The following is a 20,477-nucleotide window of genomic DNA, read 5'->3' on the forward strand; positions in this document are numbered from 1 at the left end:
AGGTCTCTGAGACTAACTACATCATGATAAACTCCCAAAGATGATTTACTGGTAGTTAACTATTTCTTTTTCTGTTATGAATTTTCTCTATCAGGACTTTAAATATCAAATTTTTATACCTATTAGGACAGTGGTTCTTAATCTTTTCCATCCCTCCACTTTGAGCCTACATGCATCCTTAAAGCTGAAGTGGTCTCTTGTATATAGTTGGGTTTTGTTTTTTTATCCATCTAGTCACTCCATCTTTTGATTGGAGAATTCAATACATTTACACTGAGAGTAATTATTAGTAAGTAAGGACTTACTAATGCCATCTTATTAACTGTACCTATTAAAAGTACACATCAGATCCATCTAGACAGTTTGTTAAAATAAATTACTGAGCCACATCTCCAGAGTTTATGATTCAACAGGTGTCGGAGTGGGGCCTGAGCATCTGGATTTGTGAGAAGTTCCCAGGTAATGTTTATGCTACTGTCAAATGACCACACTTTGCCAGACAGAGGTGGGGGTGGGGAGGAATGGTGAAATAGGTGAAGGGGATTAAGAGAACACTCATCCTGATGAGCACTGAGTAATGTATAGAATTGCTGAATAACTATACTATACACTTTAAAATAATACAATGCTGCATTTTAATTATGCTTGAATTTAAAAAATAAATTAAAAAAAAGACAACCACACTTTGAAAACCACTGCTTTGGGGTAGTTCCATGAAAACAGAAGTCTAGTTATATAAACCATTATAGCATCATTCTTCCAATTTTTTATATCAAAAAGAAAAAAATTTGCCCAGATAAAGAATACAAATAAAGAGTATAAAATTATTTTCAAGTTTCCCTTTACACTAAACATAACATATAAACCATCCTGTTTCTCATTTATAAAGTTACAAAAAGACACTCATCAACTACAAAAGCAAATCATCATCTTACAAAGTTTTTAAACATCATTAATACCCTTAGCCGTTAAAGTCAAAGAAACGTCTCCTAGCCTACTTCTTTCCTAGTGATCGGATATTTGGGGAGGGGGAAATGGGAATTCAGTAAAGAGGAGCACAATAGCAACCTACATGGCATACTCTTTAAACATCTATCCTCCTCTAATTACCACTGGTTCTTGCCAATTTTTACACTTTGATGTAAAGATATGGATATAATTTTCTTCCTTAAAATCCAAGTATGTCAGGGTGCTTCCCAAATTAATTCCAAGAACCTTCCCTTGAAGCAGTTGGATTCAACAACAAAAAAACAGGTAAATAAAAACCAGTCAGATTGATCAATTAGGATGAAAAAAGAAACATCCTTACAATGAATTTCTCTGGAATATTTTAGTATTAAAACTCTAAGTAAATGCATTCCTAAAAACATACTCAAAACTTACTCTGTAGAAGGCACTATGTTTAATACTGTGGAGGATACAAAGATGAATTAAATAGCCTCTACTTTCAAGGTAGTTAGCACTAAAGAGGTTAAGAAAAACAAGTCCATAATTTTTTTTTTCACATCTATTTGAGAGAGAGAGAGAAAGCACACAAGCTGGGGGTGGGGCAGCAGAAGAACAAGCAGACTCCCCAGGGCTCAATTCCTGAGATCATGACCTGAGCAGAAATCAGGAGTCGGATGCCCAACCGCCTGAGCCACCCAAGTACCCCAAGTCCATAAATGTTTTTAATATAATGTCTGGTAAAAACAAGTACTACAACAGATAATTTTATGCAAGAAGGAAACTGAGGAAGGTCTTTAGGAAGAAGCTTATTGGACAAAGGCCCTGAAAAATGGACAGAACTTCAATGGACAGAGAAAACTCAGGGGAAGGGAGGAGAGAATGAATATACACACATTTATACATGCATAGAGGCATAACAGAAACAGCATTCTCAAGGGGTTTAAGCTTTGAAAGCATGATGCAATTTTTTTATTTGCTTGGTTCTCTAAACACCAAAGTTTCACATATTTAAATTAAGTCTATTATATCTTTGAACATTAATACAATTCAGGCAGCATATGCATGCTTATTTTCACTTACTAGACTGTACTAATTGCTCATCTAACTTAAGATTTCTAACCTGACTACAAACTATCACTTTAAAGATGATTGTTCTATTGATATAATATTGTACACCACAGTTAAGGCAAAAGGTCATTAAAAGAACCATTTACATAATTTATGATTTCCACAAAACCTGATTTCCTTTAAATGAAGTAGATCAGGCATGACATCTGCTCTGAAGCAGTGGTTCTCTGTGTACAAATGTTATTGGAAATATAACAGAAACAAAAATAAGATGAAAATCAAATGTAATTTCCCTTAAAGGATGATAAATAATAGATTATTCAGTCTCTATATAACTATACTACAATGTCAGTAATTAACTTTAAAATATCTAGCAAATGGTGTATGTGGTGAATGCATTTGTGTGTACTGGTGTATGTGTTCTAAATCTACACTCAAGGAGTAACAAAATATTTTATTAGGGAAGAAACCCTTTAAGATTTGCTTGTATTTTGTTGTTGAGAATTTTTGCATATTCATCAGGGATATTCTCCAGTTTTCTTTTTTGTAGAGTCTTTCCCTGGTTTTGGTATCAGGGTAATGCTGGCCTCATAAATTAAGTTTGAGAGTGTTCCCTCCTCTTTAATGTTTTGGCCCATACAATTAATAAGATGGCATCAGTAACTCTCCAAATAGCAATAATTACTCTACGCTTTAAGGTACTAAATTCTCCAATCAAAAAACAAAGAGTGACCAGATGGGTAAAAAAACAAAACCCAGCTATATACCCAGTCTGTAAGAGACTCATTTCAGCTTTAAGGACACACGGAGGCTCAAAGTGAAGGGATGGAAAAAAGCAATTCCATACAAATGGAAACCAAAAGAGAGCAAGGATAGCTATATTTCTATCAGACAAAACAGATTATAATCCAAAGACTTTAAAAAGAGACAAAGGAGGTAACTACAAATGATAAAGGGATCAATTCATTAACAAGATACAATAACTGTAAATATACAGGCACACAACATCAGAGCACCAAAATCCATTAGCAAATACTAACAGATATGAAGAAGAAACAGGCAACAACACAGTAACAGAATACTTTAATACCTTAATTTGAACAATGAGCAAAGCATTCCTTCAGAAAATCAGTAAGGAAAGAAGACTGGACGTGAATCACATTTTACACAAAAAGGACCAAACAGACATATACAGAATATTACATCCAAAAGCAGCAAAACACATATTTTTTTCAAGTGCACATGAAACATTCTCCAGAGTAGATCATCATGATAGGTCACAAAAACACTGAACTCACACTAAGTGTCTTTTCTGACCACAATGATATGAAAGTAGAAATCAGTAACAGGGAGAAAAGCTATGAAAAGAACAAATATGTAGAAATTAAACAACACATTGCCAAACAATGAGTCAAAGAAGATATCAAAAGGGAAAATTAAAAATATCTTGAAACAAATGAAAATGGAAACATAACTTATCAAAACCTATAGGATGCTGCAATATCAGTTCTAAGAGGGAACATTAGAGCAATATACACCTACGTTAAGAAAAAAGAAACATCTCATATAAACAACTCAACTTTACACCTCAAGGAAATAGAAAAAGAACAAAGACCAAAGTTAGCAGAAAAAAGGAAATAACAGAGCAGAAATCAATGTAATAGAGATCAGAAAAACTACAGAAAATATTAATGAAAGCTGGTATTTTAAGAAGATAAAGTTAACAAATCTTTAGCTAGACTAAGATAAAGAGAGGATCAAATAAATAAAATTATAAACAAAAGAAAAGAAATTATAGCTGGTACCACAGAAACTCAAAGGAGTTTAAGACTAGGGAATAACCTAGAATAGATAAATTCCTACTAACATACAACCTACTAAGACTTAATGAAGAAACAGAAAATCTGAACAGACCAGTAACAAGTAAGGAGACTGGATCAGTAATCTCACAACGAAAAAAAAGCCCAGGACCACACTGTTTCATGAATTCAACCAAACATTTAAAGAAGAATTAATGCCAATCTTTCTTAAACTCTTTCAAAAAACAGAGGAGAGAATACTCCCAAACTCATTTTATTAGGCAGTGCCCTGAGACCAACGCCAGAAGAGGACTCTACAAGAAGAAAACTACAGACCCATATCTCCAATGAATATGAATGAAAAATTTCTCAGCAAAATATGAGTAAATCTAATCCAAGAGTACATTAAAAGGATCACAACCATGATCAAGTAGGATATCCTGGGATGCAAAGATACTTCAACATATGCAAATCATTAAGTGTGATACACCATATTAATAGAATGAAAGATAAAAATCATGATTATCTCAATAAATGCAGAAAAGCATTTGCCAAAATATAACATCCTTTCATATAAAAAAACCCAACAAATTGGGTGCATAAGAAACATATATCAACATATTAAAAGCTACATATGAAAAACTCACAGCAAATATCACACTCAATGGTGAAAGGCTGAAAGCTTTTCCTCTAAGATCAAGAAGAAAGGGATGCCCACTCTCACCACTCCTGTTCAACATAGTAGGGGAAGTCTTACCCAGAGCAATTAGGTAAGAAAAATAAATTAAGGCATCCAAATCAGAAAGGAAGAAGTAAACTTGTTTTTGTTGGAGATGATACGATCTTTCATATAGAAAATCCTAGACTCCACCACAAAAACCTGTTAAAACTAATCAACAAATTCAGTAAAGTAGCAGGATACAAAATCAACATACAATAATCAGTTGTTTCTATACACTAATAACAAAACATCTGAAAAATTTTTGAAAACTCCATTCACCATAGCATCGAAACAATAAAATACTAGGAATAGATTTAACCAAGGAGGTGAAAGATCTGTACACCAAAGAAGACACAAATGGAAAGATATCCCATGTTCATAGATGAGAATTAATATTATTAAAATGTCCATACTCCCCAAAGCCCTCTACAGATTCAATGCAATCTGCACCAAAATTCCAATGGCATTTTTCACATAAATAGAAAAAAAACCCCTAAAATTAGTATGGAATCACAAAAGATGCTGAATAGCCAAAACTACCTCAAGAAGAAAGAACAAAATTGGAGCAGCATCACACTTCCTGATTTCAACTATAGTAATCAAAACAGTACGGTATTTGCATAAAAGACACATAGACCAATGGAAAAGAACCAAGAGCCCAGAAATAAACCCTCACATATTTAGTCAACTGATATTTGACAAGGGAGCCAAGAATACTCAAAGGGAAAAAGATAGTCTCTTCAATAAATGGTGCTGGGAAAAGTGGATCATCACATGCAAAAGAATGAAATTGGACCCTTATCTTACATCACTAACAAAATTAACTCAAAATGGACTAAGGACTTAAGAACTGAAACAATAAAACTCCTGGGAGAAAATACAGGGGAAAAGCCCATTTATGTCAGTTTTGGCAATGACTTTTGCCAAAAGCACAAGCAACAAAAGGAAAATTAATAAGTGGGACTACATCAAACTAAAAAAAAAAAAAGCAAAAAAAGCTCTGCACAGGAAGGAGAGCTGGTTTAAAAATGGGGGACAGAACTAAATAGACATTTTTTGAAAGAATACATACAAATTGCCAACAGGCACATAAAAGGTGCCTGACATCACTATCATGGAAATGCATATCAAAATCACAATAAAATATCACCTCACATTTGTTAGAATGGCTATTACCAGAAAGACAAGATATAAGAAGTGTTGGCAAGGCTGTGGAGAGTAGGGAACCTTTATGCATTGTTGGAGGGAATGTTAATTAGTACAGCCACTATAGAAAACAGTATGGAGGTTGCCAAAAAAATTAAAAATAGAACTATCGTATGATTTAGCAATTTCACTTCTGAATATATATCCAAAGAAAATAAAATCAGTATTTCAAAGAGGTATCTGCACTCCCACGTTCATTGCAGCATTATTCATAAAAGTCAGAGATGGAAACAACTCAAGTGTCTGTCGATGGATGAATGGATAAAGAATATGTATATACATATACAATTGAATATTATTCAGCCATGAGAAAGATGGAAATCCTGACACTTGGAACAACATGGATGAACCCTGAGAACATTATGGTAAGCAAAATAAATTAGAGTATCACAAATACTGTGTAATCTTACTTATACTTAGAATCTAAAAAAGTCAAACTCCAAGTAACAAAGAGTAGATTGGCTGTAGCCAGGGGGTGGAGAGATGGAGGGATGGGAAAAATGGGTGAAAGTGATCAAAGGACACAAACTTCTAGTTATAAGTTGTGGGGAATCTAATGTACAGCATGGTGACTATGGTTAATAATACTGTAGATCTTAAAAGTTCTTACCACACACACACGTAATTAAGTAACTAACCTTACTGTGGTAAACATTTCATAATATATACATATACCGAATCATCACACTTCACAACTTAAACTTACATAATGTTATGTGTCAATTATATCTCAATAAATCTGGGGGGAAAAGACAATATCCCAAAGGAAACATTAATATTAAGCTCTTCAGCCAGCTTTATTTCCAATAAAAGGCAGTTTATTAGCTAAGAAGATTCTAGGAATATTATTTCATTGTTATAATTAATTCACTATACATGAAAATGTGAAATATCTAGAAATGTTACAGAAGTACTTTATGAACATGTAAGAATCTAGTAAACTCAGTAGTCTATAATCTTTGGGATGGGGCATTAGGCTTAGGTTCCAAAACCATAATGTCCAGGGACTGATTCAAATATTCTCAGATACCTGAACAGAGATTGACCAAATCCAGTAGTCAGAACAATGCCACAACTGCCTTAAGAGAACCTTTTACAGAAGGTATTGCAAGAACACCTAAAAGGATAGAGTGTGTGGACTTCAGAGTTACAGAATAGATTGTGTGACTGTTTTTGCACCTGCTTATTATGTTTCTATATGTGGCAGAATTCAATCCAAGCCTTGCCTCACTGTAACATATTAAATGTTAGCAAAATTATGAGGGAGGAGGCCTGTCTTCCTCAATGACCTCTAGTTTGGGGAAGCTACCAATATAGCTACCAATAGCTATCAAAAGTAGTCAAATAATAATGATCAACTGGTGTAGGTTAGTTTGCAACCAGTGTGTGTGTGTGTGTGTGTGTGTGTGTGTGTGTGTGTGTGTGTGTGTGTGTGTGTGTGTTAGAGGCTATAACACTAATAGTATTGTGGAGAGATACACTCTCCAAAATGCTGGGAAGCCAGAGGCATATTTATTATTGAGATATCTTGAAATTAATTTTGCTTTCTTCTTAAGGATCAGAATAGGGCTTTACTGGTGTTGGGTCTGGCTCAAGAACTTAAAGACCCCAAAGCTGGTATAGAGTCCCATAAATGGAAATGCATAGACTGCGTACATTCTTCCAAAAAGCTGACATTAATTCCAGGTATAAAAAGATTACAGTATAACCACAAACGACTTTATAGAGCTGGCAAGACAATACCTTGTGTGGACATTTGCACAGGCAGTTTATGGTACTTTAAATGGCCAATGGAAACTACATTTGGACATATTACATATATTCCTACTCCACGTGGCCACACCACTTCTAATAAGCTTATGTACGATTGACCAAATAACTTAATCTAATCTTAGAGCATATGGTTTCTTCCTATAGATCTATGACCCACATAAAATGCTACAAGTACTGATCATGGCAAACTTCTGTGTCAAATGTGCCATTTGTATTTATTTATACAGATTATAAGCTGTTACTATAGTTAAGTTCAACAAATATTAAACATAGCCCCTATATGCTTATACAGGTGTATCTGTGTAATTTAAAGATGTAATGATTCAAATGGCCATTTCTAATATTGGTATATTGGAACCTATGATCACATGTAACAATTGCAGAAGTAATTATAGGATATTTTGGTCCTTATTGGTAGGTTAGTAAAACATACTGTCCTGAATAAATACTTAAGGGAAGAGGAACTCGAAAAGGTATAAAAAATGACAGTGTTGGGAGTGTACTGAAAATTAGATACAACTTTATAATTCCTTGGAAGATTCTATTTCTGTTTCTGCCACTGACTAGTTTCTGTACGTATCATGTGGTAAGAGATATTTTTGATGTGCTACTGAATACAAATTAGAATTAATATTAAACTGTACTTCTGAATGTCCCTTTTGTCTTTATTTATTTGCAGATTTACCATCTGCATTTATTAGGGGAACCTTAGTTTTTCTCCAAACCTTACTAGAATCTCTTACGCATTTCTGATGTGAAACATCTCTGCCAAACAACACCTTTTGCATACAGTTTAAAAGAACAAAAGGACTGAATTAAAATCAAACTTATTTTATTTGAACCAGCAACAACAAGAAAAGCACAGTGTGCTAGTTTATTCTATACTTCCTTCTAGCCATTGTAATTCACAGACCCACTATAATATTTTGAAATCTTTTTATATTTATTCTCCTTCAGACAGCTTTGTCTAGAATACTGATCTCTGAAACTAAATAACCATTTTCTTTCATCATTTTAACTGAATGAATTATAAACTGTCAATGTGAGAACTGCAAAAACAAAACAAACATCTTCATAGTAAAATAAAAGTCTGCCTAAAAGAAATATGAGAAATAGTCAGAAAAGTTGTTTTCTAAACAACTATTAGATTATGTACCATCGATAAATTAGGTAACACTGAAATTGATGACTACAGCCATACTTCCTGTTATTACCACCTTCAATTATCAAGAAGTGCTTAGAGCTATTATCAGCTCCATACTACCAGGATAAAAGAATAAAGGATACTACGTAAAAAATGTTTAATCCAGCTCCTAAACGCAAATATTCATAATTTTAAAATATTTAATGCAAATTCACTTTGTCTCTATGGCATTTATATATGGAAAATAATTAAAACACAAAGTTTAAATTTTTTCAAATGAGTTATTTAAGATTTTAGTATTTTTATTGTGTGACACTTTTGTCAAAGAATGATCCATTCTTCCCTAGAGACCTTTCTGGGTAGTGATAATTAATAATTAAAATTCTTATACTTTAAATAAAGCTTAGGATGGGGAATTATAATTCCTATACCTAAAAGCATCAATCAGCTAAAAAAAAACCATATAATTTAGTCATGAGAACCAAATTATAAGGAGTAAAGCCAATTCTAGTGTATTATTTAACTATTTTTTACAAAAACATACAGACCTATCAAATGTGATCACCTATCCCAATCGACTTTCTTCAGTTTTGATTCTAGGCCCACAGAACTTAAGTAATTTTCTCAAGGTAAAGAGGTACTCTAAAGAATACACAGGTTTTTGAATTCTAATCCAACTGTGCTAAACATCTGACATTCTATTAGAAACAAAGGAAACAAGTATTCTGAATTCTATGAAGAGTATTTAAGGCCATGTGCTTTTTAGGTTACTAACTACCTACTATTAGCTAAAACTAGATTATCAACTACCATTAGCTAAAATTGCTGTTCATTGATGAACTACTAATACAAAGGATGTTTTCTCAATAAGCTTTTAAATCTTTTGTTAAAACTTAACAATATTGCAAAATAGAGATTACTATAGCCATTTTACAAGTGAAAAACCTGAAGATCAGAAAGACTGTAAATCTTTTTCAAGATCATTTAGTAAGTAGTATACCTGAGATCCAAATTTAAATCTGAAAAACTCACACTCCTTTCATTTCACCAGACTGTTCCTTTCTAAACATACCCAATCTCTCACCCCTAAGTCCCATTTCAGCTCTAAATATAAGCTGTTTCAAGGAGGCAGACCCATGAAAACATGGAATAGTTGTAAAAGCATAAAGCAAGAAGAAATCAAAAGTACATATTTATACTAAAATAAGCAAAAACATAAGAATAATAATTGGACTCTGACTTTCAGAGCATGTCAATACTCACATGCAATATGCATAACAATTTAGAGATTAAGAGAAAGAAACGAGCGAAAAATGAGTACATTCTGATTCATACAAACTTTCAGTCAGCAAACTTTGTATAAAGGGCCAGATAGGAAACTGTTCAGGCTTTGTGGCTCCATACAGCCTCTGTTCCATGTTCTTTTTGGAATTTATTTCTTCTCCAACCATTTAAAAATGTAAAACCATTCTTTTTTTGGGAGCCATTAAAAAAACACACACACAAAACACCAAAAACCAAAGAAACAAGGGAGGGCTGGATTTGTCCCATCAGCCATAGTTTGCCATTTAAAGCCAAACACACATTAAAGCCAAGAACACACAAAAAACCCGAGATCCAACCATCTTCAGCAAGTGGGCTATTATAAGGATCCCTGGTAAAATGATAGCCAAATTTAATTCACACTTGAATAGTCTGTGATTATTCACATGAAAGCTATACTTACTTGTTTGTGTTCAACTGTTGACTAATTCTGATTATAGTTTTATCTATATTTTGAAAATTCAATTAAAAAGTATTGATCAAAAATACCTGCTTCCAAATCAACAGTGATAACTTGTCATTACATGAACAAAAGGATAAACCATCCACAATGGGAACTTTGTACATTTACACTTACAAAGTGAATGCCCATGTTTGAAATATTACATATGTATACATATAATTACAGGAAAAAACACAACAGTACATAAAATAAAGGCAAATTCAAAATAGTCCCTGAGTACAGTAATGTAAAGTAAGCTTTGTCACCTTACTCTTGCCATATTCAATCACTCCCAGTTGGAGAGAAGGAAGAAAGTGGCCCACTTAGAAATTAAGCAACACACTCCTAAATAACCTGTGCGTCAAAGAAAAAAATAACAACAGAAATTTGAAAATATTTTTAAATTTTTAATTATTTTAATTAAATTAAAACAGGATATTGTCAAAACTTGTGGGATGCAACTTAAAACTGTGCTTAGAGAGAAATTTGAAGTTCACCAAGCATATAGTAGAAAAGAAGCAAGGTTTAAAATCAATGATACAAATTTTTTTCTGAAAAAGCTTTAAAAACCACAGCAAAAAAACCCAAAAACAAAAAAAAAACCACTCACGAAAAAGAGACTATAAGAAATTATTAAACTAAGAACAGAAATCAATAAAATAGAAACAGACATATGATTAGAGAGAAAACAAATAAAACAAAAAAAAAACAACCAGACTAGTTCTTTGAGAAGGTAAATAAAATTGATAAAACTCTTATCAAGATAAAAGGAGAACACAATCCAGGAATTGCACTACTGGGTATTTACCCCAAAGATACAAATGTAGGGACCCGAAGGGGTATATGTACCCCAATGTTTATAGCAGCAATGTCCACAATAGCCAAACTGTGGAAAGAGCCAAGATGTCCATCGACAGATGAATGGATAAAGAAGATGTGGTATATATACACACAATGGAATATTATGCAGCCATCAAAAGGAATGAGATCTTGCCCTTTGCAACGACATGGATGGAACTGGAGGGTGTTACGCTGACTGAAATAAGTCAATCAGAGAAAGACAGGTATCATATGACCTCACTGATATGAGGAATTCTTAATCTCAGGAAACAAACCGAGGGTTGCTGGAGTGGTGGGGGGTCGGAGGGATGGGGTGGCTGGGTGACAGGCATTGGGGAGGGTATGTGCTATGGCGAGTGCTGTGAATTGTGCAAGACTGTTGAATCACAGATCTGTACCTCTGAAACAAATAATGCAATATATGTTAAGAAAAAAAAAGGAGGAGAAGATAGCAGGAGGGGAAGAATGAAGGGGAGTAAATTGGAGGGGGAGACGAACCATGAGAGACGATGGACTCTGAAAAACAAACTGAGGGTTCTAGAGGGGAGGGGGTGGGGGGATGGGTTAGCCTGGTGATGGGTATTAAAGAGGGCACATTCTGTGTGGAGCACTGGGTGTTATGCACAAACAATGAATCATGGAACACTACATCAAAAACTAATGATGTAATGTATGGTGATTAACATAACAATAAAAAATTTTTAAAAAAAGATGAAAGGAGAAAACACAATTAGTATCAGGAATGAAAAAGGGGACATTACTACAGGTATTACAGGTATGGAGAAGAAAATTAGAAAGGCATTATGAACAACTTTATGTTTATACATTTGACAATGTTGATAAAATGGAAACATTCATTGAAAAACCATTATAAAACTGATATAATAAAAAAAGAGAAAATCTGAATGGCCAATTTCTATTAAAAAGATCAAATCCAGAATTTAAAACCTTCCCACAATGTCCCCTTTCACTCCCCAACTCAAACCCTGCACCTTCCCCAAAAGACTCTAGACCCAAATGGCTTCACTGGTAAGAATTCTAACAAAGATTTGAGATAGAATGAGTACCAATTTTATACAAACCCTTCTAGAGAACAGAATTGGCCTGTATAACCTTGCTCCAAAACTCAAAAGACATCATAAGAAGGAAAAATTACAGGTAAAGTCTTGTTAACACAGAAAAAAAAAATCCAAAATAAAACACTGACAAATTTAATCCAGCAATATATAAAAAAGTTAGTAAAAATTTCAGGGAGATAGCATCTGTTTGTCAGACTGGGAAGGCTAGGAATCTTGACTACAAATCTCATTAAGATACGAAAACAATGAATCGTGAATCACTGCATCAAAAACTAGTGATGTATTGTACGGTGACTAACATATAACATAATAAATAAAATTTTAAAAAAAAGATATTCTCACATAGGGAAGCAGTATTGTCCCTAAGGAAAAATTAGATACTCTTAATAGCATAAGGAATAACGGATGCAGGGTTGCAAAAATAAAAGCCACATATATAAGGGAAGGTTATAGGTAGATGGCAGGTGCTCTATACATTCCAATCCATTCACCTGCTCTAGGAATATAAGTACACTCTCTACATGAGAGATGAGCAGTTACAGAGAAGAGAGCCTAGAGCAAATTTTCCAATCAACCAATAGGAACAAAGGCAGCCTGCCCCCCCACCCCCGCTTTCTAATACCAGCTTCTCAAATAGAAGAAGTAAAATATGACCTGTGAAACATTACATCAGTTTCCTTTCTACCCATGTCAGCGTTCCATGCTTCTGTTGCCTCAAATTTTTCCACCAGAAGAGTCATGCTTTGGCTCTAATCCATCTGGGAAAATTACTACATAGCTCAGAAAAACAGATAAGCCATAAATTAATTATATATTCTTTGTGGTTTGTAAATTTACAGTTTACAGCTAGCGTCTAAATTCCGGAAGAAATTTCTTTGCTTTTCCTGGACCACACAAACAACTTTATTAATTGGTCACAAAGTCACGTTTGAATTTTTTAAAGTTGTACTCTCAAAAATAAATGAACCTAGAACAAAAAGGATTTAAGTTAAAAGGAACACTGCCAATTAAGTACTCTTTAGTTCTATCCAGTTCTGACATATGGCCCACCACTTAAGGTTCACTGCTCAAGGGATTTCTGAACAAGTTTCAATAATTTTCTAGGTATTTTCTGCTAAATGTCAGCCCTGACTGAGAGGCAAGTGGCAGATTCAAATTCCAAGAAGCAAAGATTCTGTGAACTGACAGTAACTTCACATTATTTAAGGTTGAGATAAAACAAACATGAAGCGTGGAAAGGCACTCCTGAAGGGTGGCAGCCTGAGAAAATGATTATCTCTAAGTTTTTAAAAAAGAGCCTACCACATGTTCACCTAATGTGCTGGCAATTAACAAGTAAGAAAGGGATGTCTGGGGAATACCAAATAAGAGCATACAGAAAACAAGGGAAAATAAGCAGATGTACCCTGGTTCCCGAGCCAACAAATTCAACCATTAATTTAATCTAAGTCAGCATCACCTCATGTCTAGATTAATACTATATTTCCTAGTTAATTTCATTCCAGTGAGGCACACACCCCAAATCCACCTGAAAATCTAAATCTTACACAATCATTTTCAATGTGTCATTCCTCTGCTATAAGCCCAACCATAGCTCCCTATTACCTATCAACAGAGTCTAAACTAAACTCCAGCTGTCAGGACCACAATGATTTAACCTAACTGATTACTTCTGGACTTGAGAATGGTAGGTTAAATATGGCTACAAATTCTATAAAGTTCTTCCCTCTATTCCCTGAATATGGAGTGTCCCTTTCACTTGCATATACTAACAAAATGTGGCAGAAGAGGCACTGTGTGATTTTTGATACTTGGCCTCAAGAGGACTTGCAGTTTCTGCTCTTGCCCTCTTGGAACACTACTACATAAGAAACCTGGGCCACTGGAAGGGAACCAAATCATGGTCCCAGCTAATCATCAAATATGCGAGTGAGGTCATCTGGACTGTCTTACCACAATGCAGCAGTCGCAAGAGTGACCCCAAACTAGAAAAACAACCCCATTGAGGACAATGCAAATTAAATAATCCAGAAAAAATAAAATTTTGTTTTAAGCCACGGAGTTTTTACTTTATCATATATGCATATATATTTAAAATTTTATATCTAAACCCAATTTTTAAAAAGAATGCAATAATAAAACAAATTTTAATAAGAAAACTCAATTTTTTAAAATAGGTAACAGGGGCACCTGGGTGGCTCAGTTGGTTAAGTGTCTGCCTTCAGCTTAGATCGTGATTTTGGGGTCCTGGAATCGAGCTCTGCATTCTGCTCTGCAGGGAGCTGGTTTCTCTTTCTCCCTCTGCCCCTCCCCCCGCTCATGCTCATGCTCTCTCTCTCTCTCACTCTCTCTCAAATGAATAAAAAGTAATAAAATAGGTAACAAATGTGAACAGACGCCTCACTAAAGAGTGGCAAATAAGCACATGAAAAAAAAATGTTCAACATCATTATTCATTATGGAAATGCAATTTGAAACTACAGTGAGATAATACTACATATCTGTTAAAACAGCTAAAATAAAAATAACTTACAATAGCAAATACTAGCAAAAGTGAGAGCAACTGGAACTCTCAAGCTTTGCTGGTGGGAATGCAAAATGATATAGGAACACTGGAAAACCTTTGGGCAACTTCTTAAAAAAATTAAACATACACTAAAATGACTCAGCATTCCCACTCCTAGATATTTGCCCAAGAGAAATAAAAACTTATGTTCATATAAAAACCTACAGAGCAAATGCTGTAACAGTTTTGTTCATAACTGCCAAAAAACAGAAACAACCCTAACATCCTTCACTGGTCAATGCGTTTAAAAAAAAAAAAAAAGACAACACTGTGATATGGCCATACTATGGACTACTACTCAGTATTAAAAAGGAAATAAAATAATAGAAGAAGAAAAAAAAAGAAAAAACTACCAATCCCACACAATAGCATTAATGAATCTCAAGAACATTATAAATGGAAAAAGCTGGACTCAAAAGGCTATATACTACATTATTCTATTTATATGACATTTTAGAATAAAGAATGTAGAATTTAGAATAAAATGTAGGACAGAAAACAGAATAAAGAATGTAGAATTTAGAATAAAATGTAGGACAGAAAACAAATCAGTACGAGGGACAGAAGGTAAGGCTAGAATCTGACTACAAAAGGGCACAACAGAATTCTGGTGGGAGGCAGAATTCTTCTATAATTTGACTGTGGTGATAGTTACACAACTGTAAGCATTTGCCAAAATTCATAGACCTACATGCTGAGAAAAGTGAATTTTACTGTATAGAAATTATTCATCAATAAGTCAGAAATAAACAGACACAGACAGACACACACACACACACACACACACAGAACAACCTCCCAAATACTGTACTTAAACATTTGCATCCCCCAGAATAATGATTATTTTTCTAAATGTGTAGTACAATCAACAAAATTAGCAAATTCTAGCTGGCGGATTGGTTAATTGCTTTTAAAACTATTGTCCTAACTCTTAAACACTGTAATTTCAAGCTTCTTTCCAAATCCAATCCATATGCCTCATCCCAAAGAATTGACCTAGTTTTACAGACATATGAATTACTCCTTTTTAGTCTAGCTTACGAACACATTTTCTTCTGAGAAAAAGACATAGCAAATTGGGTACAAAATGTTAAAATGAGAGGGAAAAATCACCAATGTCAGTAGCACCTCTACTTTTATGCCAGGGACTCTAAAATGCAATCCTTTTGGCTGAAACACAAATGGCCCTACCCATAAAGTTGATGGAAGGGCCTGAGGTGGTTTTCTTCCCTAATGAGGGAAAAGAATTGTTTATTTTCCTAAAATTATCTATCTCTATATAAAAATGGACTCAGCCTCTTTTCAGATTGTATTTACAGTATTACAGCATGACATACTGTCTCAGCTCTTACAAGTTGTCTCTATATTTGAATGTAGTAGTTGAGAATTTAATTTCAACACAAAAGGATACAAAGAAGTGACTTGAGACCCAAAGATTATTCTGCAGAAGAAACAACTATTATTAAAGGCAAGCTTTCTTTCATACAATAAAAACATGACACTTGGCAGTCAGAAATAAGCCAAATGAAGTATCAGTATTGAAGTTGAAATGAGGAGAAAAATAATCAATTATTTATGAGCCTAAATGGTTAAGAAGCAGAATCTTTTCCAAGGAACAATAATCCCAGGATGTAGAAAAAGATTTTACTATAATCAGAGCATACTCCAAAATCAACTAGCTCAGCAGCTGCTCTTGGTGATCTCCTACATGAGACTTTTAGTTGAGATTTCTGAATCATTGACTTCTCTCTGGTTTCTCTTCACAGAGGCAATACACCTCATCACAGCCCAGGCTTTTGAGTCATACTGCCAGGATGCAAAGTAAGCTCCACCACTTGTGAAAGTATACCCTCAAGAAAAATTAAATTCTTTAATATTCCTTTGATTCCTCATCTGTAAAATGGTTATGAAAACAGTAGCAGCATCTCATAAGGAAATTTATGAAATTCAATGAGATAATCCATGCAAAGCCCTTGGCACATACCTGGCACATGATAAACTCTCCATCAATGATAGCTACTATTACCTCTAAATTAGCAATCTTTGTATCTCGTGACAAATCATCGAGTGAGACTCTACTTTCTCCATGATACTCCCAGGCTCCCACCCAAAAGGAAATAAAATGATATATAAATTCAAGAAGTTATCTGTCCACTTTCTAATCCCCGGTTACTTTACATTTTACCACATGGTACTACTACAAATGACAGGAATAATTTTTCCTTCACTGTGTAAACTTAACACCTGGTGTTGTCCTCCATAGAACATAAAAGGGCCAAAAATAATATAATGGTGAAGAAAAAAGTTGAGAGAAAGAAGTAAGTTCTAAAAGAGTGCAAGGGCATTGGTGACGGGGAGGTGAGGGAATGGGAGAACCAAAGAAGCCTTCTCTAAAGCCTTAGAGTATGTGACACGGCCAACTATATTCTTCCTTCACAGAATGCTCCTCAGCTTCCACAATCTAGCACTCTCCCTCTCTCGTTTCTCAAAAAGAAATGAACTCTTGTGCTCTTTTTCTCTACACTACTTCCCTCAGGCTCAATTACCACCCTCTAGAGTAATGACAACTCTTTATTTCAAACCTTCAAACTCTAGCTTGAGAAACAGCAAACACTAAATAGATAATCACCTTCATATATAAAGCAGAGGAATTAGAATTTAGGAATTATTTGTTCCCTGAAAATACAAGATTTTATTTTTCCAAACAGTTGATGCCTTCTAACATATATGTCACATCTTTTAATAGACTAGAAGTAGCAACAGTAACAATTCCCTAGATTCCAGATCCAGTTGTTTAACAATGAATTTTTGTTTCTTCATTTTAATAAGTTATAGACTAACTCAGCCTCTCAATTATTATAAATGTCTTTGTTATTGTCCATACAAGAAAAATTTTAATATGCACTAATTTAAATCATACAAAGTTTGTTTTTAATGTATCAAAATTATCAAAATGCTGAAGATAACTATAAATGAAATATAAAAGCAAATTAAATGGCATGGTTTTTCTATATTAAAATTCATTTTAATATAGAAATTAACATATAATATTAATACATAATATACAAAATAAGATTTGACACCCTGGAAAAATTCTCTCTGTTAAATATATAGAGATATCATTGATATAAGAAGTATCTCAATAAAATATTTAAAGTTTTGCAAAAATAGCAGTTTAAAGAAATCATTAAGTATTTTTTTAATAGTTGAATGAAGCCCTGCAACTATAAACAAAGTACAGTACTTCATCACTCTTCCTTCAATTTTTTAGAACCTACCGGAGAGATTCAGCCATTCGTCTCAAGTCTTCATTTTGCTGTTTTAAGCGTTCAAGCTTTGCCAGAATCTTGGACAGTTCTCGGCTAGAGTGATCAGGGTGGTCATTATCTCGTACCAAGTGACCACCTATATAAAATAGCAAGGTCCCCCAGGCAAAAAGAATGAGCATAATCCAACGCCAGGAACCAGTCCATGGCCGCATTTTCAGATTTTCAACTCACTCCCCTGGCTCAAAGAAATGAAAACATCATAACTCTGTTTCTAGCTAGTGCAAAAGTAGTTGCCTTCTGTTGTTTCAACACATGATGCTTCAGACAAACTGGTGTCTCTGGTAGTCCTGTAGTGAATCTTTCAAAGAGATCCTCCTGGTGGTATGAGTAGGAAGCTTTATTGTCCTGTGCTTCATGGACTCTACATGCTGTGGAAAGAGTAAGAAATGTATTTAAATTATTTAGGATATGCAAAATAGCATATGCTGAGATTCATGGAGTTAAAGGAAACACACTGGTGTTGACTGGTCAACAGGCTGGCAAATAATCTAACAGCCTAATAATAAGTAAAAAGCAAAAGCTTTTACATCTGCATATTAAATCACTCATGTATACCAGGGCTCTACCAGATAAATTAATTAGCTCTAAACTTGAAAGTTCTCTAAGTGCCATCATCACTTTTCCTTCTTACATCATTGCGCAATAGACAATACATGGAGATCGAGAGACTGTATCTTTGAATAAGCAATCAAAACCAAACAAAATATATTCAACTACATATTTTGGCCCAATGTTTCCATTATCTCAAACAGAAACATGTTTTCATTCCTATAAGATCTCGACTCCATCTCCCTCCATCTCACTGCTCAGCTGCCATTACACTCTACTTAACTCTGCAGGTGACAGGCAAATTGTCACTGATAATTCTAAAAGTGACATGCATATTAACTAAGCAAAGGTTATCGCAGCCATTAAGCAGCTGGTAACCACTCCAAATATCACAAGCAAAGGTTCATATAGATTAGGCTAGATTTTCCCTTCCTTGAATTTATTAAAAAATACCAATAACTGCAATATAAGTCTATATCAGTTATATCTTAGTCACTGTGCATCTTAAGTTACACATGCACATGCTTTCTCAGGCTTGGCTGTGGGTTTCATTTGTCACTTCATCATCAAGCTTAGAATACCCTTTAGAAACAAAACAGTTTTTTCCCCAAGGAAAAAAATTGTAGGCAAAGATATAACTTTAACACCATTTGATAATTTCAGAGCTTTATAAGAGAAGTTGTTATCTCCAGGCACAGAGTTCCTTGTAAAAAAAGAGAAAAGACAAGAAATAATTTCTATATTGAAGACTGACTGTGATGGGCCCTTGAGCACTAAGCAGTTATTAAAAACTAGACAGAAAAGTTGGAGAAAAGGCCTCAAAAATTAGCACAGAGCTGCTATTTTCCTACTTTTGAACCTCAAATCTCAGCTGTTTCTAAGTGGCCAAGTATTCAAAGAAAAGCAAATCTCTTCAAACAAGTGTTCTACTTCCTTCCTATTCCTACATTATTTTCTTCATTGTTACTGGTTTTCACTAGTTAAAACACACAATGAAAAGAATTGTACTGAGAATTGTTTGAAAACCAACTAAAAAAGCAATAATCCAAAAGAAAACTTGGCATTTTGTCTGTTGTTTTAATAACTATGCTTAAGCCTATTGAGAACATTCTTGTTAGTGACTCCACTGTTCATTCCTGTCTCCCTCAAAATCCTTTCCCAAAACCCTGTTCCTCTAATCTCAGGTAACCTCTTCTATTCACTAAAACATAAGAATGATGAAGGAATATTCAACCTTTCACGTCAAAGATCAGTCATAAGATGTCTACTTTTCATATGTGGAAAAAAATGCAGATATTCAGGGCTTCCTGGTTAAAAAGCAAATTAAAAAAAAAATGAATCCACTCTGATGGTCTAAGGGATGAATTTAATTCAGTAAGTCAGCAAAAGAAGCTTAACTATTAACATTTGAGTTAATAATACTGTTTGTGACAACATATGCAATACTGTAAATTGCTGTTATAACATATGCCAACCTATAATATAATCTAGTTAATTCCAAGCTATATCAATAAGATATTAAATTTTTTTAAAAGATTTTATTTATTTATTTGAGAGAGAGAGAGAGCACGTACACACACATGGGAGTGGAGGGTGGGAGGAGGAGGGAGAGGGAGAGAGAATCCCAAGCAGACTCTATGCTGAGCACAGACCCATGCAGGGCTTGATCTCGGGACCCTGAGATCATGAC

General features: G+C 34.3%; 1 protein-coding gene across 8 annotated transcripts in view; it reads right to left on the reverse strand.

Moving 5' to 3' along the window:
- Positions 1-20,477, reverse strand: part of FUT8 (fucosyltransferase 8) — a 332,067-nt gene that overhangs the window by 152,371 nt on the left and 159,219 nt on the right. For all 8 annotated transcript variants that reach the window (XM_028117728.2, XM_028117600.2, XM_028117899.2 and 5 more), the window contains one exon: positions 18,188-18,606. In XM_028117728.2, coding sequence (XP_027973529.1) covers positions 18,188-18,390 — 203 coding nt within the window. In that variant the 5' untranslated portion in view covers positions 18,391-18,606. The remainder of the gene's footprint in view (positions 1-18,187; positions 18,607-20,477) is intronic.

The sequence above is a fragment of the Eumetopias jubatus genome, unplaced genomic scaffold, assembly GCF_037043125.1.
Source record: "Eumetopias jubatus isolate StellerSeaLion01/CBP00866 unplaced genomic scaffold, mEumJub1_p1.0 scaffold_7, whole genome shotgun sequence".
Lineage (NCBI taxonomy): Eukaryota > Metazoa > Chordata > Mammalia > Carnivora > Otariidae > Eumetopias > Eumetopias jubatus.